At 38.3% G+C, this 25,087-nt stretch overlaps 1 protein-coding gene across 4 annotated transcripts in view; it reads left to right on the forward strand.

The window, feature by feature from the left end:
* The window catches only part of USP25 (ubiquitin specific peptidase 25), a 93,470-nt gene that overhangs the window by 45,105 nt on the left and 23,278 nt on the right, over window positions 1–25,087 (forward strand). For all 4 annotated transcript variants that reach the window (XM_075723417.1, XM_075723423.1, XM_075723430.1 and 1 more), the window contains exons 6-15: window positions 7,950–8,036; window positions 12,840–12,977; window positions 13,857–13,933; window positions 14,433–14,506; window positions 15,992–16,140; window positions 19,927–20,054; window positions 20,847–20,942; window positions 21,245–21,406; window positions 23,198–23,406; window positions 24,131–24,201. In XM_075723417.1, coding sequence (XP_075579532.1) covers window positions 7,950–8,036; window positions 12,840–12,977; window positions 13,857–13,933; window positions 14,433–14,506; window positions 15,992–16,140; window positions 19,927–20,054; window positions 20,847–20,942; window positions 21,245–21,406; window positions 23,198–23,406; window positions 24,131–24,201 — 1,191 coding nt within the window. The remainder of the gene's footprint in view (window positions 1–7,949; window positions 8,037–12,839; window positions 12,978–13,856; window positions 13,934–14,432; window positions 14,507–15,991; window positions 16,141–19,926; window positions 20,055–20,846; window positions 20,943–21,244; window positions 21,407–23,197; window positions 23,407–24,130; window positions 24,202–25,087) is intronic.

The raw sequence follows: 25,087 nt of genomic DNA on the forward strand, positions 1-25,087 counted from the left end.
ATTGACCAAATGAGTTATCCCAACAGGACAGCTGGGTTTGGCATACCCACACTCTTTTCTCTGGGAGTCTGTCAGAGTCTGGTTAGTCATTCAAAAATGAGACCTCTGCGCCTTCCCCTACCCACCCCCCCCGCCAGTCCATAGCTTTCAGAACAAAGAATTAACACACTACCATCTTACAAGCATAAATCTCCATGGCTGCTCTTTAACTTTTATTTTCAGGGTCCCTAACACAACTTCTGGCATTTTACTCTTGCATTGTGTTGAGCAGCAGCCTTCTTGCTTTCCTGATGTCAATATATTTGGGGTTAGGATCTCATTTGATCTGAAGCTTTTAGTTCTGGGAAGAAGCAAGCCAGCTTGATGGGTGAGAATCAAGCAAGTATTTTCTTCTCAGTTGGTGGCTCGGCTATTGTTCTTAACATCTTTGAAGAAGCCTACCAGAAGTATCCAACTTTTGCATTGTTTTGTTTGTCCTATTTGTCACGTTGAATGGAAAGGATTCTGATGGTTGATGTGGTAGTGCATTAATACCAAAAAGCCTAGTATTATATAATAAGAGTTGCATTGTACATTGTACACGTACATTGTACACGACTCCCTTGCTTCCCTGGCATGCAATGGACAGCGGCCTGCTGAAGAACATTCTGTGCACAATCCCTGTTTTGAGTTAAAGTGGTCATTGATAGAATATTTTCTTTCCACTGTTTTCTCTGTGGAACAGCTGGAGGGGGGGGCAGGGCACGCAGAATGTGATATAAACTTCTGTAGAGTTTCATGGGTAGAGGAATAATGATGTTGGAAATGTAGTTTCTTGCTTTCCTTCCCTCCATCGCTCCCTCTGTTCCCCTGTTGAGTAAAGATCAACCTGTCACTTCCAAGTTCAGTCATCCTATGGTATTTGCTGACAGGATATTCCTTTCCCTGTTCTTCTTTATGGTCTCCAGTTCCCTCAGGTTGTTTGTGTGATTTTTATTCAAACTCTTACCTTATATTTAGTGGTATATAACATTGCAAAATTTTTGTCGTGAAGGGTTGGAAGGCTTTAAGGGATGACGGCTTTAGCTTTGTCTCATAAATAGTTGTTCATTTAATTAAAGTAAAGGATACAGAGTATGTGTTAGGTTGTGATCCTATGTGCAGTTCCTAGGTTTAGAAGGGCATAAAGTCACTGCATTATTTAGGTGCGTTGTTTAAAGTTACACCACAAACATTTCATGTTGTTGTGCATTTAGGCAAGAAGTTGAAAACTGTAACCATGTAAGGAAATGTTGGCTATTATTTTATGTCCGAACAGATTTTTTTTTTTTTTTTTCCCCCCGTTGCTTTGAACGTGTAATAGAGGGGTGGTTGAATGGCATTTTTTAGTATGTGCCAAGACACAAGTATTAAGTGAATTCTTCTGGACACATCTCATATCATACTTATCTGTCTTCTGAATTGCAGTAATGTTCTGAGTTTGTTGCTATAAACAAGTAAATGTTCTCTAAATGCAGGCTGGTAATACCATGGTGAGCTGTTTGTTTAAAATGTTGACTTAACCCAAGTCTGCTAGAGGTCTTAAGTTGGTTTGACTTTCTAGATAAAACAATGTGAAAACGGTTTTCCATATTCTTCCATGTTACACTTCAGCCTTTTGGAAAAGCAAAACATGACAGCTTAAAATTGTATTTTATACCTTGCGTTTTATACCTTGGTTTTCAGCAGTTGGAATGCTGATTATAAATAAAATGCTGTTTATAAGTAAAAATCTCCTTTTTGAGATGCTTTCCGAAGCTTTTAAGATCTGGGATTAAATCTCTCTGTACCTTTGAAAATGCTAAGTTTTCCTGACAGTTTCCACTGTACACGTGGGGTTGTTCTGCTAAGTTCAGCCATGAGATAGTGTCATATCTGCCTGTAGCAGTTCTGTTTCAGAGAGGGAGAGAGGAAAAAAACCTCCTCTTCCTATACTTTCACAACTAAGTTTGAACAGGAACCTGCTCAAGTCCCAGCTTTGAAGCCGTTTTCCTCTATTCCCTTCCCTCTTCCTTACAGGCAGTTTTCTAAAGAATGTGAGGATTTTCAGGAAGGCTTTTGACTGTGCCAAATTTTCAGTGAATGGAAAGAAGCAATATCAGGAATATGTTTTGGGTGACTTCCTCATTTTCTTAAGTGTGTATTTTTGTTCCCCCCCCCACCAAAGGGTAGAAGACAATACACAGGGCTGCTATGTACTTAAGAGAAAATATATTTAAAATTCTCTATAGTCTTGTTACAAGAATTATTTTCTACATTTTAAGTAAAATGTGTAAATTAATTTGCATATATGTATAGCAGTCAGTTTTCTTTTAGTTTAAGCATTATAGGAAGAATTCTTGTATTTATGCTTGCTGACTTTCACTGCTATGCAATGCATAGGCTCAAATATAGCCCTGATGACCACATTTAATGCCCATCATTAGTCCCTATTCTGAAAACAGGATTTACCACTTACATGGATAAGACGTGCACAAGTGGATAGGGGGCAGCCCCAGTGTGAGTTATAAGGAGATGTTGGGTGGAAAGGAGCGTAGCACAGGAGCAGAGCAGCCAGTGCAGTGGCAACAAACAGCCACTTCGTGGACTTTGTGAGGAAAAGTAGGTTCAAGAATATGAACCAAAAGGTAAAACAGTAAAATAGATCAATAAATACAAAAAGTGGGGAAGGCCTTAAAGAGAAGGGAGAAGTGATTCTCCCAAACTGGTGGTATAGAGTCCAAAAGACTTGGAAGTTGGAGAGAAGTGAACTTAGGTGACAGTGAAGTTGCTTACATTTTTGCAATATGGAGCTTTGCTGGATGCTAATATTCAATCCAAGGCGTGCAGGAGTGTTGAGTCACTAAGAAGTCTGAGTGCTGTATTTAGGAGTACTTTTATTTTGAACGCTTAGCGCTTCAGATATCGATAACTAGTAAGTTTAAAGTTCTTAATGTTATCGGAAGGAACATATGGTAATGCATGCAGCTGGGACCATACATTCCATAGCGTTCTGCATTTTCTCCGTTTTAGATTATTGGCTTGAATAAAAAGCTAACCCTAATAATGGCTGATCTACACAGCCAAAACTAGCTCTGTATACAGTAAACCACCAAAATTGTTTATAAAGTGAAGCAAGAACATAAGTCTAATTTGTCATGTTGGCAGACGCAAAGTATTCCAAATAATGTACTTAATGACATAGGCAGAGCTCTATTTTTGCTTTTCAATTTTAGAGCAATAATAATGTATTCATTCTTTAAGATTGTTCTCTGCTTGCTATGCAAAATGAAGGTAGATATGGTCTCTGCTTTGTGGCTTTAGAATCTGAATAAATGTAAAATTGGAAATGTATAAAAGGCCCCAGATGACTAAATGTGGCAAATAGGTGTTGCAATGCGTTAATGCATATATTAGCTTTCAACTTACACAAGATCATGTTTTAGCTAAACGCCAGTACCTGAAGCGATTCATTTAGGAGCTCTGTAGGAATGCATACTTTTCTTTCTCCCTGCTGAAGAGTTGCTTTTCAAGCTGTACTGATGAGATATATTTAGTTTTTGGTTACTAGCCAAATTAAGTCCTTCCTAAATTTTCTTTGCCAAAATTCATGTTAGTCTTTGTATTTTTCTCCTGCTAGATCTCAAGCCTTGGCCCTAATTTGGGCAAATTCGTAGCCACTATTTGCTGCTGACACACTTGTGTTGTTATGCACACCTACACTAGTTGTGGCATCCTTGCCTGTTGTTAATCCCCTTCACTTTGGTAAAAGGGAGCCTACAAACTGGCCTGCCACAAGAATAGAAATTGCACAACTTTTCTTGGGCTGCTCTAAGAGAAACCTGAATGATAACTGCATTTCACAATATGCCGGTGGTCTGTGTTTCAGTTTCACACATACTTCACAATATGACAGGTCCAGCTGTCTGCCAGTAGGTAGGCCCTGTTTTGTTCTATTTTATTTTCTAAGCTGCCCCCGCCCCTTAGTTATCACCTTATCACCTTAGGAGAAGTTTAGGTTTTCTGCAGTCATTACAGCACTGGTCAAATGTATTCATTGTACTTAAGCATGCTAGATGGTTTTCTGCCAAATGAGAATGGTTTTGGCATCTTGCCGACGGGTTTAGAATTAGTAGCCTGAATTGCTTTAATATGTGTTTCACAGATCAGTTTGAAAGTCACTCCTTCCTTCCAAGCTTAATCTTTACAAATTGAATGGAAAGATGGCTATGTTCATAGTATTATGAAATAATGGTTTTCGTGTAAACTTGTAGAAAGGTGCTTAATATTAAAAACTCCCCAGTGCTTGCACAAAATTTTTTGCTTTTTTGTTCTCAACAGTGGAAACAAATACAAAATTGCTAGTCAAAGAAAACAAAAGGTTTTCATACATTGCTACTGAAACAGCTGGTTTTAGTGCCCTGTGCTTACAGAACTTGCAAGAATCCATCAGAGGGAGCCTGTCTAAAGCTCTGTGCAGCTGCTTGATAGGTCATCTTTTATCTAGACGCAGAAGGACTGTTCTACCCTCCAAGTATTGTTGATGTCAGTACCTTTACTATTTTGGGACTCTGCTGGCAGCTCTTAATGATCTGTGTTGCATGCCAAGCTTTTATGGATTTAATATGCTGACTAATTTATATTCTTGCAGTATTAATGTAGCATCACAGTTCTTAAGGATTAATTCTTAACATTCTACTCGGGCAACCTAAATTCTTCTGAGGTCCTTATATTTGATAATCCTAGATGTTAAGGGGGGGAAAAGGGGTAGGCAGGGGGTTTAGGTGAAACAAAACCAGTTTATATTCTGAAACTGTGTGTTTGGACTCTATATAATGAGGGTAGACATTACTTAGAGAAGTGAATGTTTTTAATATAGCCTTGAAGCTACAACTCTACCTAGCTCTTTCTGGCATGACAGAAAATACATCTGCATCATCACCACCTATAGCAGGGGAAAGCCACAGTATGTCTGTTGTCATTCAGCGTTGTTAGTTTGAAAACCCTAAACTAACGCTGGATTTTTGTTGTTGTTCATTCTAATTTTCATTTACTCTCTTGTTCAGTCCCCAAACTGACATAATAGGAGGCAAGTATTCTGAAAATCTGTTGATTTTAATGATAATTTGGATTTTTATAACTTAGCCTTAGCCTTAACTTGGTCAAGTTTCCAGATGACAGCTTTGTAAATAGGTTTAAATATACTGGGGAAAAAAAACAAAAAACCAAACCCCACCTTTTGGAGAATTTTTCTTGCATGCATAAGTTTTGCACACTTGGGTAAATTGTAAGCATGTTTGATCAAGGCCAGTAGATAGGAAGTGCCCACCTTTTAGCTCCGGCCTGTTTTGTTGCACTGGGACTCCTGACACCTTTCTGTAGCTGCAGCCAAATGGGTGAGAGATGAAGTGCTGCCCCATGCAGCGTGTTTGGAAGGCCGGTGCTTTGGCCTGGGGCCAGCGGGTGGCACTTGGGCCAGGGACAGTCTCTGCTGTGTCTCTCTCTCGGTGGCTGCAGAAGAACAGCTTCTGCCGGATGGTGTCGCCTACCCCGGGTGTCGGAAGCCTAGTCAACAGGTGGCTCAGCAAACTGGGAACTGTTTTGCCTAGCCCCTTTCTGGAGCACTGGGGTGCTTGGCCATGGGAGGTCTCTGCTGCAGTGAGGGCTTAGGTGAGCTCATTTATACCTCCTTACCTCAGGAAGAACCGTAGGTTCATCCTTGAGGTACTTTGGGCAAAAATTTGGTTGGTCTCAGGCACGCTTATTCTATACTTGTTTACACGTACGCTGGGAAATTACTTTTTTTTTTTTTTTTTTTTAATGAAGATAGAAGTTTCCTGAAGCTGATTTAGCTCAATATAGAAGAGCTACAACATGATACTGTCCTGTTAGCGTTAGTGGTGTTCGCAGTAGATTAACTGTAAGCATTCTGCTGCATCTTAGTACAACCACTCACAATGTAAGCTGTTTGGCAGAAAAGTTTAATAATTAAATATCTTGCGTAAGGTATTTTGAGTAGAACAAAGCTGAAGAAGAAAAGAGCATATCAGGCAATGCTCTTAATTATTCTCAGCAGCTTGCAAAAATAGGCTCATTCAGCTTAGTAAAGCATGGAGTTACATGTTCACAGTTTAGTGTTCTGGATTAAAGAAATACAGTTTTTGTGAAAAACCTGTGGATTGAATGCCAGGCAAAAATTCTAAACTTTAGTACAGTTTTCTGTACTTAACTTGTGTGCGTGTATTATGAAATTGGCCAGCTCAGCTGCTTGGCACTTTGATGGCACTTGGATTAGTCATGGAGAGAAGTCAGTCTTTGGACATTGTATTTCAGCAGCTGGTTTATTTTGTATGTAAGACATTGCTATGTTTTGCTTGATGAAGAGCACACCAGTGGAATGCTGTTACATCATGAGACATAACTTCAATTAGTATCAACTTCTAGAATGACATTTGAATTAAATATTAACATTTTCTATGCTTTGAGTAAGTAAACAATGGGCTCTGTGTTTTAATCTCCCTTCTCTGCAAGGATGGATAAAAGGGGAACCTGTATTTTGAACAGCAAAATGGCGGGGGCGAAGCTTGACTACTCAATTGTCTGTGTTGATTTAGCAAAGTCAGAAAGGTCTTTTTTAATTAGTGTTTTTGATTTTTTTTTTTAAATTATTTTATTTTTAAACCTAAAAATGTTAGGAAAGACAACTTTAGCCTTTTCATTTTGCTGGAGGGGTATGGGAATAGGTTAGACTTGGTACAGGCTTTCCTGAGGAGAGTTGGAAGTGTTGCAACTTTTCACAAACATCTTTTTTCCTTCCAACACGTTCTAAATTATTAGAATAAATGCAGTGCCTCTTCACGAATTGAGTTTCGTTTTCTTGGCACTGTGGAGTTGAAATCCTATTAAACCTGCTGTGGTCTGTGACTTAAGTCTTTACCTGTGTAGGACAAGTTGTGGGATCGAAGTCTATTGCTGGGGTAGGCAAGCTCTGCCTTTCCAAAATAAATAGCAGTATGTGATTGGGAGGGGGGAAGGGAAGTTAATTATAGTTTGTAAAACCAAAGGGGATGAATAGGAGGGCAAATATTTCCTATGCTTCTCTGATAAGCATGTTTAAAATACTTTAGACCTTTTCTGCTACCCTTTCTTCATTGAAATACTAATCTGCGGTAATGAAATGAACTTTAGTTAAAGTGCTTTCTGCCTGTACAGAAAAGCAACGATGCAGTTACACAAGTGCTGAGGATTTCAGTTCTCAGCCACTGCTTTGGACTTTTATTTTAACCCAGAATCATCTTGTTCTTGTACTCTCTTGGCTCCAGGTTCTGTGTTACACTGTGGGGTTCTTTGTGGGTGTGCCTGTAGACACTTGTTTTCACATCTTACTGTCCATAAAATGAGAATGTTATCAGTTCCTTACCCACAAAGATGTGTAATCCAGTTTCCTTACTCTAATGTTCAGTATTCAAATCCTATAATAATGGGAGGAGTGGACAGAACACAAAACAGATAATTGCGAGTGGATTTAAGTTGCATATACGAAGATGAACTCTCTCTGCACTGAGGAGGTAGATGATAGAAGGGCTACAAGATGAATTTTACATGGCTAACAGGCTTTAAGTTTGACTTGAAAACTGACAGTTATGCAATTAATAAAATTCTTGCTGTAAAAAGTAATTTACTGATAATCTAAAATTACTTTTTCATTTAAGTGATTAACTGTAAAGAAAATTTTCCTTTATTATGCTGTTTTCTCAGCAAATACAATTGTCTTCTGTTGAAAATAAGTTTAGCAAAGTTAAGTGAAATAATACAGCTTCCGAAGTGAAACTTTGGCATTTCATATGTTTGGCATTTCATTTAGTTCACTGAAGCACATTTGGAAGAATTTTGTATTGTTTACAGAAATGCTTAAAGGTTTTTTAATTTTTTTTTTTTTTTTTCCTTTTCAGTCATTATTTAACCTACTGGAGTTTCGAAGACTAGTTTTGAATTTCAATCCTCCTGCAAATGCTCAAGACTTGCCCCGAAACCAAAAGGTAAAATTAGAAGCTAACTTCCCGTAGTGGCTGCGAAGGGCATTTCTCTCTTGTAATTGAATTTTGTCCTGTTCTTTAGCTCAAATTAGCACGGTTTTTATAGGTGCCAATTAACATTTCTCTGAGCTTCCTATTATGGATCTTACGTAAAATACGTTAGCTTCAGAGTAGAGTACAGGGCAGGGTGTTGACAGAGGCAGAGTTTGCTCGGTGTACTGCTGCTTAGACCAAGTTCAGTGTTTGCTGTTACAGCTGTAGCAGCACCACCGCTAGTGGGTGAGCATTTCTAATGTGAATGGAGCTTGCGTTAACAAACATTTTCCTCTAGACCCCTCGCACTGTGTAGCTAGGGGCATGCTTTTTGGTTACCCGCATGTTTTGATCTGTGTAGCTTTGCCAGCAGCAATGTTAGTGTTAGCCTAGCCACTTCATTGGTTTTTTGGGGATGTTAATTTCCTGTAACTCATGATCAGAGATGATGCTTTTGGTTATTAGCTTGTCTCTTCTGGCCTTTTCATGAGGTGATTGTAAGCATAAATTTTCCCATGTTTATTCTGGTACTCATATGGGATTGGGGAGGGGGGGGTCTTGGCTCAGGTTTCTTGTGACCTCAGACTAGCGAGGGGGAATGGTCATGGACTGAGGGACAAAACAGACCAATTTTTGTCCCTTCATGGATGCTCTCTGAGGAGAGATACATGGGGGCACCTTGGTTTCTATGTTATGAAATAGAAAGGAAGAAATGTGAAGAAGGAATGGCTGTATGAAGCATGAAGGCACTCAATGCCCTGACTTTTAGCAAGGGTTTACAGGGCAAGGAATTTCTGCACATCCAGAAATTAGACTATTGCCTTTTACCCCTTTCTTTTGGATTTTAAAAAGGGAATGTGTTGTTGGCCTGTTCTTAGTTGTTTTGGCTCTTCAGGCTTGACTGGAATGTTCACTAGCAAAAGTAGGAGCTGCATTTAAAAAAGCAAAAGAAAATGTACTTAGAGAAGATAGTGTCCATTTTCTAAACCTCTAGGTATGTACCATAAAAAGGGAAGTTGCATGTTCAGTCAGAGCTGTGTAATTCCTTCCCTGCCCGCCCCCCCCAGTTCAAAGAGCAAGTTGTGACTTGGGGTTTTTTTTGTTTTGGTTTTTTGGGGCGGAAAAAAAAATGTTTGCATTAGGTCATGAGATGGTGTGCAAATACAACCTGGGTAGTATTGGGAACATGTCACAAGAGGGTGTCAGGACAGTGTATCTTAATAAGAAAGACAGGATAAAGTCATGCTTTACCAAAGCATTGTACTGAAATATTTATTTTTTGATTTTTAGATTGACTTTCTGCCTGGTATTTCATTATTCATCATATAATTTGTTTTAATAATATCCTCCAGTACTCAGAGTTCTTTACGTTCGTTTTTCAGGGCATAAAAAGCAGTTGGCATCTAGGAGGTGGTATGAAATAGATAATAACAAGCTGTTGTCTTTGAAAAACGTCTAGCCCAAGCATTGACACTAGCGGCTGAATGCCTTTAGCAATTTCAAAGTGCTATTTCTTAGAAATACTGACCATGACAGACAATATTAAGGCTGTGTGAAATGGTGTGACGCCAGGCAAGTATATGGATTTGTGCTGGAACCTTGCTTTCTGCAAGCCTGCAGAATCCTGGCAGTAGTGTGTATTGTCTCATTTGTTAATTTAAATTCCAGAATGAAATAACATTAAATAAATAACATAAATAACAATTGATATACTCATCTGTCTTATCTACAGCTGAAAAAGGATTGTCTTAGTGTTGAAATACGTTTTGGGGAGAGTTGAGGAAAAGAGATAGCTTCACTAGTTGGAACTTAAATAGAAGAAATAAGCATGGATGCCCCCAAATACGGTGCTTTTATTTCTTTATAAGGTGAAGACAAGTAGAGGTAAATTAATTTAAAGTTGTAATATGAGCTACCAGTTGACAAAAAAAAAAAGCCCTGGAATTTAATTCCATCTGCTTCTTTTAAAACTATCTCGACTTAGTTTTGCTTTGATTTTTATTTTTAACCTAGTATTAAGTACTGTATGTGACTGACATTCCCTAGGATCAAATTTCTTTGCTAATAAAGACCAAGTTTTAATAATCCCATATTTTCAAGACTTTGGTTTACATCCTGTTGTCCTTCCAGTTGGTGGAAAGTAGAGTTTAATGCTAGGGTCATGACAATCTCTTGATTTATAATTAAAGCATGTGGTTGTACTTCAGGGAATCTTGCATAGTGGGGTGTTTCTGGTTTTTTCTATCAACATATTGAATCCAAATGCTATTAATAATTTGGCATGTAAAGTTTTAAATCTAGAAATCATTGGTAGAAATTTTGATTTAAATAAAACAAACAAACAAACCCAAACCAACCAAACTAACAAGCAGCCCACCCTGTTTGCCTCAGCTAATTGGACTTTGTTTTTCTGGATTGTAAACTTGGGCATACACTTAAAATCTCCAACCTGTTGTTGTTCTTTTTCATTTGAAATTCGTTTTTCTTCCTTGGTGCGTTCCTCACCTTCCTTCTGTAGAACAAATACGGTTCTCTGTAGTTACTGTAGCCTCTTTGCTCTCCCAGTTCTCTTACCTCTTGCTGTCATATGAGCAGATCTTACTTGCTGTATGCAGTGAGGCCAGCTACATATTTGGCCTCAATGATACCTTCCGGAAATGTTTTATTATCAGAGGAAGTGGGTTACTGTGCTACAGGTTAGCACATCCTTCCCCCTGTTTCAACATTATCATTATGCCAGTGTCCTGGCATACTGATTGACAATAATGAATGGTTGCTATGTATTAAACATGTAGATTGCTTTAGAAGCATTTCTTAATCATAAATGGTTCCAACATCAGTGTATTAAGAAATGATTTATGCAGGCAGGATAGGTGACAAAATAGAGAATGTTTTATATTATGAACTTTCCATAGTTTTTATTTTAAAATTGATTTTAATCTTTTTTTTGTGTTGTTGCACCTACAGTATGCTTTACAATTGAAAGCAGTGTGCTGTGCTGTGATTACTTTATTAGTTCTTGTGTTTTAATGTGCAAGTCCTTTGTGGAACTGTATACCTTGTCTTGGGGACTGGCTCATGTCCTTTTGAAGATTTTAGGCTTTGTTTAGTCAAAATCACTGTTTGTTGTGGTAATGCCCACACGATCTGGTCAAGGATCATCCCTAATGCATTAAATCGAGCTTTCTCAAAAACCCAACAGATTTTTCTAGTTTTAGAGAACTTTATAGGCTTTACAGAGATAATTTGTTCTGAGTAATCCTACTGACATCAGTAGCCAGTTTCAAACCTAAAGCTACAAGTATGCTTAAAACTCAACCAAATTAATAGTGTAAATTTGGGTAAATAATGCAATAATACTGACTGCCTATGTACTTCAGATTTAACAAAAGGAAGGTGAGATTTAGAGTATTGTGTGGTCAATAATCTATATTACGCATATGAATTACTACTGGTATTGAAGCATCTTGATAAAATACATCTGTACCTAAATTTGAAATTCTGTTCATTTTTAATACATTGCTTTATGAAAGTAATAAGGAAAAAAAATCACTTTTACAGTTTGTTTCCCTGTTCTGTTGTGCTTTAAATATGTAAATGGAAGACTGATTTTATTCTTTAAATTATGATGATTTAAAGCTGAATTAGGGTGGCATTTGATGAAGTCTTCAGCCTTTTCTGTGAACGTTGTTTGTAATTGGTAGGTGTTTTGCAAGGTGGACTAGAAAAACAAGTAAAACTTGGGAATTTACATGGCTAGAAGTATTTTTTTAAGGTATTATGCAGAACATATTCCAATTCAACATGCACAGTTTTTAAAGCTGAAGTAAAACAGACTTTATGTACAAAAAGCTTTATGCATGCTGGATTGATATAGGAGTGCCTAAACAAGTCTGCTCTTTGATGAGCATGTGAAATAGTTTGTCATCAAGTAATTCCAGTTTGGCCAGCATCTGACATCTGTGCTGCCTTTGAATGATACTTTGTTCTAAACACGAGTGGATATTACATGGGTTTTAATTTCACAAGTATTTGTCAACTATCTACTCAGGAGTATGAGTGATATCCAGTCTCCACAGCACTTGTAACCCGTGGTTTAATCTATGGTATGATGGATTTGTGTTGCAGTTTAATTGCTTTTCATTACACAGGCAGAAGATATTTCTTCTGCTTCTCTCCTGGAAACCAGAAAAAGAACTCCATATTCCCCATGAACTATACTTAAAAAAATAGGTAGAAAGGAGAGCAGGCTATTTCTCTTATTTCTGTCAAGAGAAATAGTAATGATTTTTGTACGCCTTATAAATTCAGTCTTCAGTAAAAACTAAGTTTAAGAAGGTACTAGGCAGTGTGTAGGCTCACAAGAAATTCTGCTCCAGGTACAGAGGAGTACTAATTTCAATAAAATCAGTGCATATTGTTGCAGTGCATTACTTAAGGCTTTGTAAGTCTCGGGAACAACAGTTCTGTCTTAAATGCAACTCAGCTTGTCCACTTGTCCATTCAGCCCCATTTCATGTCAAACAGGCTATCTAGATGTGGTTTCAGGGAGCTTTCAGTTTCTGAAATGTAAGTTTCTTCCCAGAGAACTACATTATTTTGTAAAACTGACACGTAAAAGTCATGCAACACCACCTTGGTACTACTACAAGTAAGCTTATATATTATTATGATGATTGGCTGGATATACACTTAGTTCATTGGGTAACACTTCTGTAAAGTAGATTTTTGTTACCACTTTGTTAAATATTTTTAACTCTTCTTCAAATACAGGAACATAGGAATCTGCCTTTCATGCGTGAATTGAGGTACCTGTTTGCACTTCTAGTTGGTTCGAAGAGAAAATATGTTGACCCATCAAGAGCGGTTGAAATCCTTAAAGATGCTTTTAAATCAAATGATTCCCAACAGGTGATTTATATGTATTTTAATTCAAGCTGATGCATGTTTTCATACGGTCATCTGCCAATATGGAATACTTAAAACAGAGAACAAAAATTCCAAGTGTCCACAGAAAAGAAACTTCTAATTATCACATTCTTTGAACTTTTTCTCTAATATTATGTGACCTCTAGTCACTTTAATTAAAAAAAAAAAAAAAAAAAATCCAGACAGCATGACTGTTTTATTCAGTATACTTTCTTCCTGTTATTTTAAAAACGAGTAGTTCCACATTCTTGCTTTTAGGGTTCAGTGTAGCTTCTAAGTCTGTGTTTTTTAGAAAGAGCTTTTATTCTTCTGATCTAACAGTACATCCAGGGCTGCTACAGTCCTAGTATACTGTTTGTCTGTGTAGATACTGGTTTGGAGGGTTGTAATATTCATATTCAGGATACTTGCCTAAATCATAGTGGGTATATTTTGCTTTTCTGAGAAATACTTTGTTTCTTCAGGTGCTTTATTTTTCCCACATGAGGTTGTGTGGCTAAGGTGTTTAATTACAACAGCATGCTGAATTTAGTGCTCAATGAAAGTAATATCAGTCACCACTTGTTAGATATCAAAAGGTTTGAACAATGGGATTCGTAAGATGCCTTTGGACTAGCGTGGTATGAAAGCTGAGCCCAAGTAATAAGGATCACAGGACAGTGTAATGGCTGAGGAACACCAGAGGGCATGGGTGGCTCTTAGAGCCACCCATAAAAAAACCAATCATGGCATAGTCTTAAACAGTGTGATTTTGGAGCTCTTGTGGGGGGGAATACTGCTATACTGATCTCGTAAGGTGACACTTGGTTGTGTTCTGTTACATATATGAATGTATACTGATGACTTTTTATTTTTCAACAGCAAGATGTTAGTGAATTTACACACAAATTATTAGATTGGCTAGAAGATGCCTTCCAAATTAAAGCTGAAGAAGAGAGGTAAGGTTTCTTTTTTTTTTTCTAGCTGTGTGTCCAACTTGGTTGGATCTTTTTCAGCCATACAGTGAGAAGTGGTTTTGGTTGTTTGGTTTGCTTTTTCTCATAAAAATATTCAATGTATTTCTGAGAAGTAAATACTCATTGTTTGTATAAGTGAGCATCTGTAAACTGTCTTTTGAATACATAATTGTTTCTAGAGTGTTGCAGGAAATAGTTTTTACAAGGGTTTTGTACAATTTAACCACTCATGAATAGAATCTGATTATGTAAATTTTCCTAGAATGAAGCACTTCTGAAACTTAATTTTCAGAATATACTTATCATTGCAAATATGTGAATCATTGTTATTGTCATTAGAGGAAAGTACAAAACCTAATGAACAGTAACTGAGTAAAATAGGCAGCATTTCCATAATGAATTCAGAATATTCTGCTCATAGTTTTATAAAAGTTCATAGCTTTGTGGTTTATTCTTGCACTAACATGCTTTCTGTTTTCAGGGATGGAGAGAAGCCAAAGAACCCAATGGTGGAGTTGTTTTATGGACGATTTCTAGCAGTAGGTGTACTTGAAGGTGTGCATCTGAATTTACTTGGACTTCTGTGCTCGTGTCTGTTCAGTGCTTGTCTAAGTACACAGGTGAAGGATGCAGTTGTAGCATTTTAGCTACTTCTGCAGAAGTACACTTGGAGAATATGCATTTGGTCTGTGACAAAAGGTTTTTCCTGAGAATATGAGACTGAAGGTAAATGTAGTGAGCTGCAGTGGTCCAGAAAGACTGTTTTGATAACTTTCAGGAGCTGAGCATATGTACTTAAGTGCAGTAGAAGTTAGGGTGAGATGCTGAGCAAAAATGCTTGCAAGAAATTATTATCAAGGCACTTTTGCCACTTACTAATGGTATACAGAAGACAAATTACTGTATTTCATTGAGCTAGTCTCTTGCACTCTCTCTGCTTCATTTAATGCAATTTAAAACTTCAATTATTGCAGTTTCTTTTGCACAATTTCTGGTATGGATAACTCATCCGCTTAAAAGTACAGCTGGTTGAAAACAAGTCAGTGGAAACCTGCTCAAAGGGCAGTGTCAGAGTACTGAGGAGGAAGAGACTGTACAACTAGCTTCCCTTTATCTTATCTGCATATAGTAGTCGATCTGCAGAACTGCAGTGTTCTCTATTTCTAGGAGGCCAGCAGCTGTGAAAGTGTTTTTCATGTTGGTGATTCTGTCCCCCATCCCAAGAGTGAATGACTCCTGAGATGCATTTGAATGAAGCAGCTCTAATCTTTAAAGTGGCTTCCTCCATCTGGAACAGTGTATCTAATGATTTGTTGTCAGATTTCAAAACCATTCTGCAGATTCCTTGCTACTAGCTAGCATTCTTGCACTATTTGCATTCAGGTACTTTCATCCCTCACATTCTCATCTTAACTGAGGAGATGTAAAAAACAAACTAATGAAAAGAAACTGGCAGATGTAAGAAGACTTGTTGTTGACTTTAGGATGAAATAAATTGAAATTGTAGATTGAAATCACTTGTCACCCATATTTCTCCTCATGTTAGAGCTTACATTTTTATACACTGTTACCAAATGATGATCTTGTTTTCTGGACAGAAATCATGAATGTTCTCTTTTGTGGTTTATTTTTGCAAAACGTACTTATACAAAAGGCTATTTCATACCAGCAGTTCCACTGACTTTGCTGATACAATGTAGGATTGTATTACTGAGCTGCTGTTTGCAGGAGGACTTTAATTTATATGTATAAAAGTTCCTATACATCTGTGGTGCCAAGCCATTTTGAGTTTTGCTTATTACCAGTAGTTACAAAAACAGTATAAAAAATGGGCTGAAGAGGGAAATACTGTAATTTTCAATGTAATGTTCAAGTGACTTTTTCAAGTAACTTGTTCTCATACATACAATTGAGTTGTTCAGTAAGAAAATGTGGGTATTGTTCAGTAGACTAGGTCAGGTGACCTAGGATTGTTAGGGGTTTTTTTTTAAAGGTAAATATTTGTTCCTAAAACTTAACTGTTTAATTTCTTATGTGAAGGTAAAAAATTTGAGAACACAGAAATGTTTGGCCAGTATCCACTCCAGGTTAATGGCTTTAAAGATCTGCATGAGTGCCTAGAAGCTGCGATGATTGAAGGGGAAATTGAATCTCTCCATTCAGAAAACTCTGCAAAGTCTGGTCAGGAGGTGAGTAAAGTGCCCCTGTGGGCTTCTCTCAGGGTGTTGTTGTAGTGCTCTTTATTTTTCATTGGGGTTCATGGTTGTTTTTTGTGTGACCGGCTGCTGTGCAGCTTCTGATGTATGGCGTAATTGGATTGCTAATTTGGGGTTTGTATCTCTCTTGGAGTATCCAGAGTATCATCTTTTTTTATTTTGCATAAGATACGAAGTTCACGCTTATTAAAAGGTGGCACAGTTAAGTGCTTACAGTGATTTGGCACAGGCTGGTTGCCACCTGTTGCTGATATTTGATCTCCAGGGAGTTCATGGGTGGCACGTCCTGTGGTAGCTGACTACTGCTCTGACTGACTTGCTGCCCTGTGCCGTGCTGTAAACAGCATGAGCAAGCTGTGCATTTGACCATTGCTTTAGAGCATTGTTGTTATTCCTCAGTGCCTCTGGCTTGTAATTCCTTAGCATCCTAGCCTTCTTCCCCTCTCCCTTTTTTACTGACATTTCCCAACATCCTCTTTGCCCCCTACGGTAGGCAGTTCTTCTCCTCTTTGCTCACGGTGGTGGACAGACAATACTTGCTCCATGGGCTGCTGTTCCTCCCAGGAGAGCTCTTGCTAGAGCAGGAGGCTGGCAAATGTCAGAGCATCCTGGAGGCATGGGTGGAGGGATTCAGATGGAGCCCCACTAAGAAGTGGGGTATGCAGTGTATGGTGTTGGGATGAGGTGACGAATGAGATTTCTTGTGCAAAAGTTAGGGAAAAGAGGTAGTTGGACTGATGGTGGTTGTAGAACCAAGAGGGTATGCTCTGAAATGTCCCCTCGTATTGCTGGCATGCATGTATATGCCCAGCATTTTTCTCTGGCAGAGCTCTCTCTAGTAACCTGTGGGTTGTTGATGTGGAAATAGCCATGCAATGGAATCCCCGTTGCCTGTAAAGGCTGAGCTACTTTCTCTTTACACAGTTGTTCATGTTTCATCACAGTTATTTTAAACATGTGAAATCTTAAGAGGTTTATTCTACTTAAGTAAAATGTTGAGGTACAGTTTCTTCATTGATGTCGTCCATCTTTTGCAGTAATGAAATTTTGCTTCTTTTAATCATATCAGCATCCACACAGCATTTAATTATGAAGCCTAGTGATGCACACTGAAATCATCCTCCAGTCTGAAGCTGTATTTCCAATTTTGTGTTATCAACAGAAGTTTTATAGCATCCCTTTTGCAGTCCCTTTTTCTGGTCAGCTGTTGTTGATCAAATACCGGTCAACCAAATCAGATGCTAACAAGTATTTTCAAATGTATTTACATATCTTACTGGATGTGTACTTCTTTCACAGGATGTTTCAGGGTTTTTTTTTATTCCAACACTTGTAGAAATGACTTCTTACAATGAGCATGTTTCCTGAAATATAACTGGAAGAAAAAAAAATCTCAGAAATATCTTGGTGCAACCCAAAGTTCAGGGTTTTCTTTATGCAAGGTGCAATCTTGTATGTACCTGCTACAAAAGCACGATTGTTCATCTTACGGACTGAAGGTTGTCTTGCAGTTAAAGCCTGTGTGCATCCATGCATAAAATGTCTGTTCAGTTATAAACGCTTGACTTGTCAGATGTGGGGTTTGGGGTTTTTTTTTTGAGGTTTTTTTTGACCTGTAATGTCAGGAAACTGTGGGGAGCGGAAGGATAGTCATGTACAGGTCTAGAGTGTTAATCTTTGAGTTCTGTGAAACTGTCAGATTTTAGTTAGCTTGGCTTCTTAGCATGTGGAAATGGAAGTGAGAGAGTCCTATGAGAGATTGACGGAAGTGGCAAAACAAGAAAGGTAATGTGTTAAGTCCTAATCTAGAAAAACATTATTGCCTTACTACTGTGGCCAAGTAAATTGGTTATATTTCCCTGAACTGAAGTAATTTATTTATAGTGGTTGCCACTGTTAGTAGTTATGGTTAAACATAATGCCTCAAAGATGTTACAGTACATTAGAAGGTTTGGAAATACTGAAGGAAGCTGAATTTATTGTATTTTTAATGAAGTCTGTCTCCACTGGACAAAGACTTCAAGCGGCATTTCTCTGAGCTGGTAGATATGAAAGCTTAAAGAGAATAATATTAATGTGGTAGTCGCTTGTGTTGGAAGATACATTTTATCCTGAAAGTAACATTCTGGTTTTTTTTCCTTGTTCCCACCCTTGCCTCTAACGGGGTATTTAGCTTGTTTATTATTATGCCTAAAAGCGTCAGCCATGGAGTAGGGTGTCAGCAAGTGAGCTAATGTATGAACAGAAAAAAAGAGACATTCCCTGTCCCAAGAAACTTAAATCCAAATTCAAGAGAAGATGGAGGTCAATGCACATACTTGGAGTTAGAAATGTGGAGAAAATGAGATAACGTTTGTCAGCATCATGGTTGATGAACTTCAGCACATCAGCAGCTTAGTCATCGTTAAGTGGTTTGGAGGCCTGGCAATAAAAGGTTTTTAGGGGGAGGGGTTGTGGTGTGTCTTTGACTTTAGCATTGACATTTACTGCTGTGTGAAGTTGCTGCAAGACAGAAGTCACGATTGTCTCCTTTAAAATTGAAAACATGTTTAGTGGAGGCTGACATAGACAAGAAAAGGAAAGGCAGCTCATTTTGCATTTAAACAGGTGTGACGAGTGATGCTGAAGGCAATGAACTAGGAAAATTCAGCAACATCCTAGAAATCTGTTAGTGTGTTAAAGCTACGTGCGCTAAGGCTGGGCAGGAGGAGAAGAGAGGAAATGTTGCACTGAGATGTGGAGTGATGAGAACCTAGACCTGAATTTTCAGCCATGAGCACAGGAAGAAAAGGCTGTCTTGGAGGTATTGTATGAAAAGTCTGTTCAAGACATTTGGCTGGATAGGAGAACTTGAGGCAAGCCCTGAGTCAAATGCGATGTCCTGGCTGTTGGCATTGACTTTGGAAATGTGTGGCAACGGTGTCCACAGCAATCGGGGAAGCTTGAGTTGATTGTTAGACATCCAAAACATATTAAATGGATAGACTGTGGTTTTTATGTTGCAGAGTGGGAAGAAAAAAGGGACTGTAATGCTGGAATTGGAACTGAATTTGTCTTGTAGTTGCGAAGTGAAGTATGTAAGGAAAGAAATGAGGACTAAGGATAGACCTCTGCTGCATACTCAGAGAAAGCTGGGATAAGGTGATGATAACATGGGTTGGTCCATGGATGGATTAGCAGTGATTAGAGACATGAGTAGAAACTTCAGGGGAGGTTGTTAGTACGGAGGAAATTTCAAGAAAGAATATCAGTTTTACAGCCCTGTCTAATCCAGCCCAAAGTACTCGCTGATCCTGCTTCAGAGGAGGTCATTAGAAACTTTGAGTGATACCAGATGAATGAAAGGGTCAGAAACTTGAGTCTGAGGCAACTAGCAGGAAAGGCGCTTGCTACAGTATAAACAACTCTTTCAGTGGCCTCCAGGAATTAAAGGAGAACCGGACAGTCGGCAAGGCAGGTAGGTTCAAGCATAGGCCACTTTTAGTACAAGTGAGACAAACGTGAAAGGAAGAAGCCTTCCTGCCTGCTCTGCTTTAATGCAGATGGCAATGGATGAGTTGAAAAGCTGTGATGCAGCATGGGTGACAAATGGTCTGTGTTTACAGTGAAGGTGAAAGATGGGAACTTTGGAAAGCTTATGCCGATCCACCCTTTAAAACTGGTTTCTCCCATAGCTATGTCAGCCTGCAGGTATTGTAACATACTAGAGTTCTGTCAGAAGACATTAATTGTGGGGTTTTCTGTTTTTCTTTTGTTCAGCACTGGTTCACTGAGCTTCCTCCTGTCTTAACTTTTGAGCTATCAAGATTTGAGTTTAATCAGGCTTTGGGGAGACCAGAGAAGATACACAACAAATTAGAATTTCCTCCAATTTTGTATCTGGACAGGTACAGTATAATATTATCAACAAAGTCCTAGTATGAATATGAATTAAATCTCACGAGTTTGGCAAGGTTTCTGGTGCATCTTATACTCGCTTAAATCACAGTAAACTTCTGTTCTAGCTGGACAAGTTATAATTTTCATGGGTTTCATCTGTTTCAGAAAGTATACATAGATAACAATTTAAGACCTACTGCTGCTTTGTGCCATACCCTGCTTACACTTCAGTCCTTAATTTATTGCTAGGTAGCTGTGTACACAGGCAAAATACTCTGAAAAATCACACTGTTTATGAGTCTGTTTGGGAAAGAGGGTGAGTAGTCAGATATTTCATGGTGTTCCAGATGGATTGCATGGATTGAAGAGGATTCTGAACATCAGTGCATCCTCTTTATACTTAGAGGTGAAATACTTGGCTTTCAGTTAGATGCTGAATGTTATTTGTGAGCCTAAACAATGAAATAGGAGTATTGCTACATGGCTGCTACTTAAACAACTTAATTTAGCAGCTTTCTAGTATGTGTGTGCATACGTTTATAAGACAAATCCATGGTATGAACAGAGCTTTTGACACTGGGGATAAAGCATCTTCTGAAATTTTTGGAAGGGGAGGCTTAATGGGGCTACTGTATTCTTCTCAGTTCTGTTTTACTGCTTAACATGTTGTAGGTAAAAGAAGGCTCTAGAGAGGCTTAGTTTTTCTTGGCATTAAGCAGCATCGCTGATGGGTACAGACCTCAGTTCCAGTGTTGGAATAATATGGGCTGACATCTCTTTTTAACTTTCATGTTTTACAGGTATATGCACAAAAACAGAGAAATAACAAGAATTAAACGGGATGAAATCAAGAGACTCAAAGAATACCTCACAGTTTTACAGCAGAGATTAGAACGGTACTATAGATAACTGTTCCCAGTGTAAATGCAAGTAATATTATGGGCTATATAGAATAACTCCTTTCAATTCTGCACTTTGTGTGTAGTTATTTGCTCTAAATTTCCCTAATGCATCTCTTTTCTTTTACCGTTTTCCTTGGAAACTGTGTATAAGCGTGGTAGTTCTGGTGCATGAAACGTGCTAGCAAAGGCTTGCTTTATTTAATTGCAGTCAACCAGAAAAAAATCCTTTTTTTTTTTTTTTTTTTTTTTTTTTGGTATATGTGAGTCATGGCATTAATACGTTTTATGGTTAACAGATATTTAAGCTATGGTTCTGGTCCTAAACGATTCCCCTTGGTAGATGTCCTGCAGTATGCCTTGGAGTTTGCCTCCAGCAAGCCGGTGTGCACGTCTCCTGTCGATGACCTGAGTGCTAGTGCCCCTGCCAGCGGCACGTTGCCTGCCCAGACATCACCCAGGTAAGGGCTGCCTTCTGCTCTCCCAAGGTGAGGCCCGTCATCCCCTCAGGGCCAACTCGCCCGCTGAGAGGCGGGGAGGAAGTGTAACTGCTTCGTTCACTGGATTTATACAACTGGGCATCTCCTAAGGGGTATAGCGTAAAGTTTCTGCTCTGTTCCTAGAAGTATTTTGCAGCACAACAGACTTAAATGAATAAACCAAAATGTTAATAATTTGTGTTTGTTTCATGCGCTTCTAAAAATGTCTTTAGGTGGAGAATTACCATTTTCAAACAAAGCACAATTCCACCTACAGTTGCAAATAGATACAATATCTGGTGAGGTCGCTGCTTCCCAAGTGTGTTGTTTAAGAATCTGAATCTGGGCGGCATTATGTTCTGTGGAGCTTCAAGGTTTCTGGTGTACAATTTATCTGTTAATTTTTGCCTGGGAGTTAAGCTCCTTTTCTGCTTTGTTGCTTACGTTTCTGACTGAGATTGTCAGAAGCCTAACAGTCTGACTTTTTAAATACAGACTAGCTAAAGTAATGACATTATTGGACCTTTCTCTCCCTGATGTTCTTGTTATTGAAGCTAGCAGTAATTGTTAGTAACAGTTAATAAAGCAGAGTATTCAACTTAGGGTAGGGTTTGGCAAGGTGGACACTAACAGTTTATAACAGAGCTTTTTATATTGCAGTTGGAAAGTAGGGTTCTAGGTTCTGGTCCAGTCAAGACGGTTAACTTTTTACTTCAGAGGAGTTAAGTCTTAAGTAAGAAGTTAATTCTTTTCAGACATCTTGCTGATGTATTGCTAATAGAAATAATGATGATTGATAAGAGAAGACAGACTTTTAAGATGCCATTGTTTGCATGAAATGCAATATCAGAAGTATACTTTGAACAAAGTCCTATATAGGAAGTTGATTCTCTAAAAATGTAAGTATTATGACTTTTCGTCAGTCTGTAAAAACACAACAGCATGTTATGTGGAGTGACATTGTCAGCTCTTAATGTTCTCAGAACTTTTTAAACTACTGAAGAATCCAAATTCCTCAGGTTGTACCATGATGCTGCACAAAGTGAAAAAATAGTGGCTTGCTAGAACTTCAGATCCTTTTATGTATGTGATTGTGTATAGGTGGTCTTGATGGGAGGAGAAAAATCTGTAACAGATTTTCATTTTTAATACTCTGTTGCTCTTGTAGAATTCTCCTAAGTTAGCCACTTTGTGTTACAAGACTTATTTGGAACAAGTTTAGATGGCTTGGTGCTCGATTTGCAATGTGCCATAAATATCAGAGGTCCTTTCACTGTTGCTGCTAAGTTGTAGGTAGGCGATTGGAAAAAGAAAGTCTGCTAAACCATAAGACATGAAGAAGTTATTAAACACAGAACTCGTATTTATTGGATTTTATGGTCAATGGGCCGTAAGACAAGCTGCTGCAACTTTTCTCTCTGCAGTTTGGCAGTAAACGCTTGAAATCACAGTGATTACTTGTATGATGTTATTTGAATGTGTTGAATAGCATTTCAAGTAAAGCAAACTGGCTTGACCGATCCAATTCCTTTATCCGTCGGTAATGGCAACCAGAATTGTTCTTGTGCTAACATGTAATACACCACAAAGTTTTCAGAAGTTATGCAGTAATTCCATACTGATACTGTAGGTACCTTTCCTGGATTGCACTGTAGGAAATGATTACCTTTAAGATTTCTGTTTTCAGATTAAAAGCTTATTTTTATGGTGCAGCTTTTAGTTTGTGTACATGATGATTCAATTTTTGTATTTCATGTTTTTGAATGAATGCAGCACAGTAGAGCAACAGGGGCCTTCATCTTCAGATGTTCCAAGCACATCTCCTGTACAAAGATCAGTAATACATAAACCATTCACACAATCACGAATTCCTCCTGATCTGCCAATGCATCCAGCACCAAGGCACATCACTGAGGAAGAGCTGTCTGTCCTAGAAGGCTGTTTACATCGCTGGAGGACTGAAGTAGAGAATGACACTAGAGGTAATGCCACAAGCTGGAGAATGCATTTGCAGTTGGAAGGGATTTGTGGAAGTGGGGGAAATCACCTTAATGTTCATGTTTGTGCCGAGTTGCTTGTTTCATACTTCCAAACTCACCTGTAGCACATAGGAAGGGAAGTCAGTTAGAGATTGTAGTAGACTGGAGGTATGTAAACTGAAGGTGCAAACTGGGCCTTGAGTGAAGCATACATGTGTGTTTCAACGCAGGTTTCTGTGTGCGTGGTGTTGAGGGGAGTGGAGTGAAACAGAGGTGGGATCCACGCCGAAGAAGGTCTCTGCAGATGTGTCTGAGCTGTCAGTGTGATAGTCGCTGGGACCATGCTATGATCTGGTGCTGTGCGTGGGAGTTTAGGGTAGAGTGACACCTTCCATAAGGGAAAATTCAGCAAATTACTGAGCAAAGGCTTTTTGGAGTGGGTAGAGCTTACGGTCTGTTCTGTTGCTCTGAGGGAAACAAGGGAAGTAGTCGTTCCAGCAGGGGTGGGCTTGGTTGAGCTCTAGGAAACAAGCAGCAATGTATAAGGGATCACTCTCTCTGCTTTATCATCCAACAAGGCTTAGTGTTTGGCATGTTAGGTAGATAAACAGATGCACCAAATGTGAAACGTACCCTTGTTTGGCTTTTAATGAGATAAAAGAAAGATGTAGCCATGTGCAATTATGCAGCCTCATGGAAGAGAGCTTCTTTTTTATTTTTCCTTTAGATTTACAAGAAAGTATATCTAGAATACATCGGACAATTGAATTGATGTACTCTGACAAAACAATGGTCCAAGTAAGTACAACTTCTGCATGAGATAAGTCGAAATAGATCCTTTTTGTCACTTTTATTAAAGTTCTTAGATGCTTGAAAATAGAGCAAGTATACAACAATTATATATCATGGTTTGAGAAGTTTCATTGGAAAGTCATAAGGGGTTTTGCAAGACTGTTATTTATGCACAGTCAGATGAAAGACAGTGTTACAATATTTTTACAGGTGACATACTTAAGTTTAAGCAACTTTGTGATGAAAAGCCCAAATATGTTCTATCCCTGATCTACTTTTTTGACTTGAATGCAGAACTTCAGTTTTTGTATAACATCATAAAATTTTCTGACACTGATTTGACAATATTGCTAGGTAATCTTATAGCTTTAAGATGGCAAAGCATTAGACACAAAAACCTGGTATTTTTATACTTCTATGCTTATTGCCATTGTGTATTACAGCTTCCATACTAATACTTCAGAATTCAAGGCTCCTGATTTTAATTTGCAATTAATAATGCCGGTGGTTTTTGTTGTTGTTTTGGATTTTTGTTGGTTTTTTTGTCTAAGATTTAGTATCAGTCACAACCTTGACTATTAGTCTAAGCTGCCTTTTAGGGAGATTCTCATACTGTGCAATCTGAACAGCATTTTTAGAATGCTTTACTACAGAGTCGTGGCTCCTCTGGTATTTTTTATGTTCACATACTCAAGTTCGCTCACTTTGACAGGTTTTAAGTTTAAGGATTACTTCCTCTGTTACTTTCTGTTAGTAAAAAGAACTATTTTCCTTCCAAGTAAGATCTGTTCAGCTTACAGTTTTTCTTGAGGTACATTATCATTTTGTATATGGCTTCTAAGAGTTCCTGGCAACTGAACTCTGATTTAACATCAGAGTTCAGGCGGACTTG

This window comes from Pelecanus crispus, chromosome 1 (assembly GCF_030463565.1).
Source record: "Pelecanus crispus isolate bPelCri1 chromosome 1, bPelCri1.pri, whole genome shotgun sequence".
Lineage (NCBI taxonomy): Eukaryota > Metazoa > Chordata > Aves > Pelecaniformes > Pelecanidae > Pelecanus > Pelecanus crispus.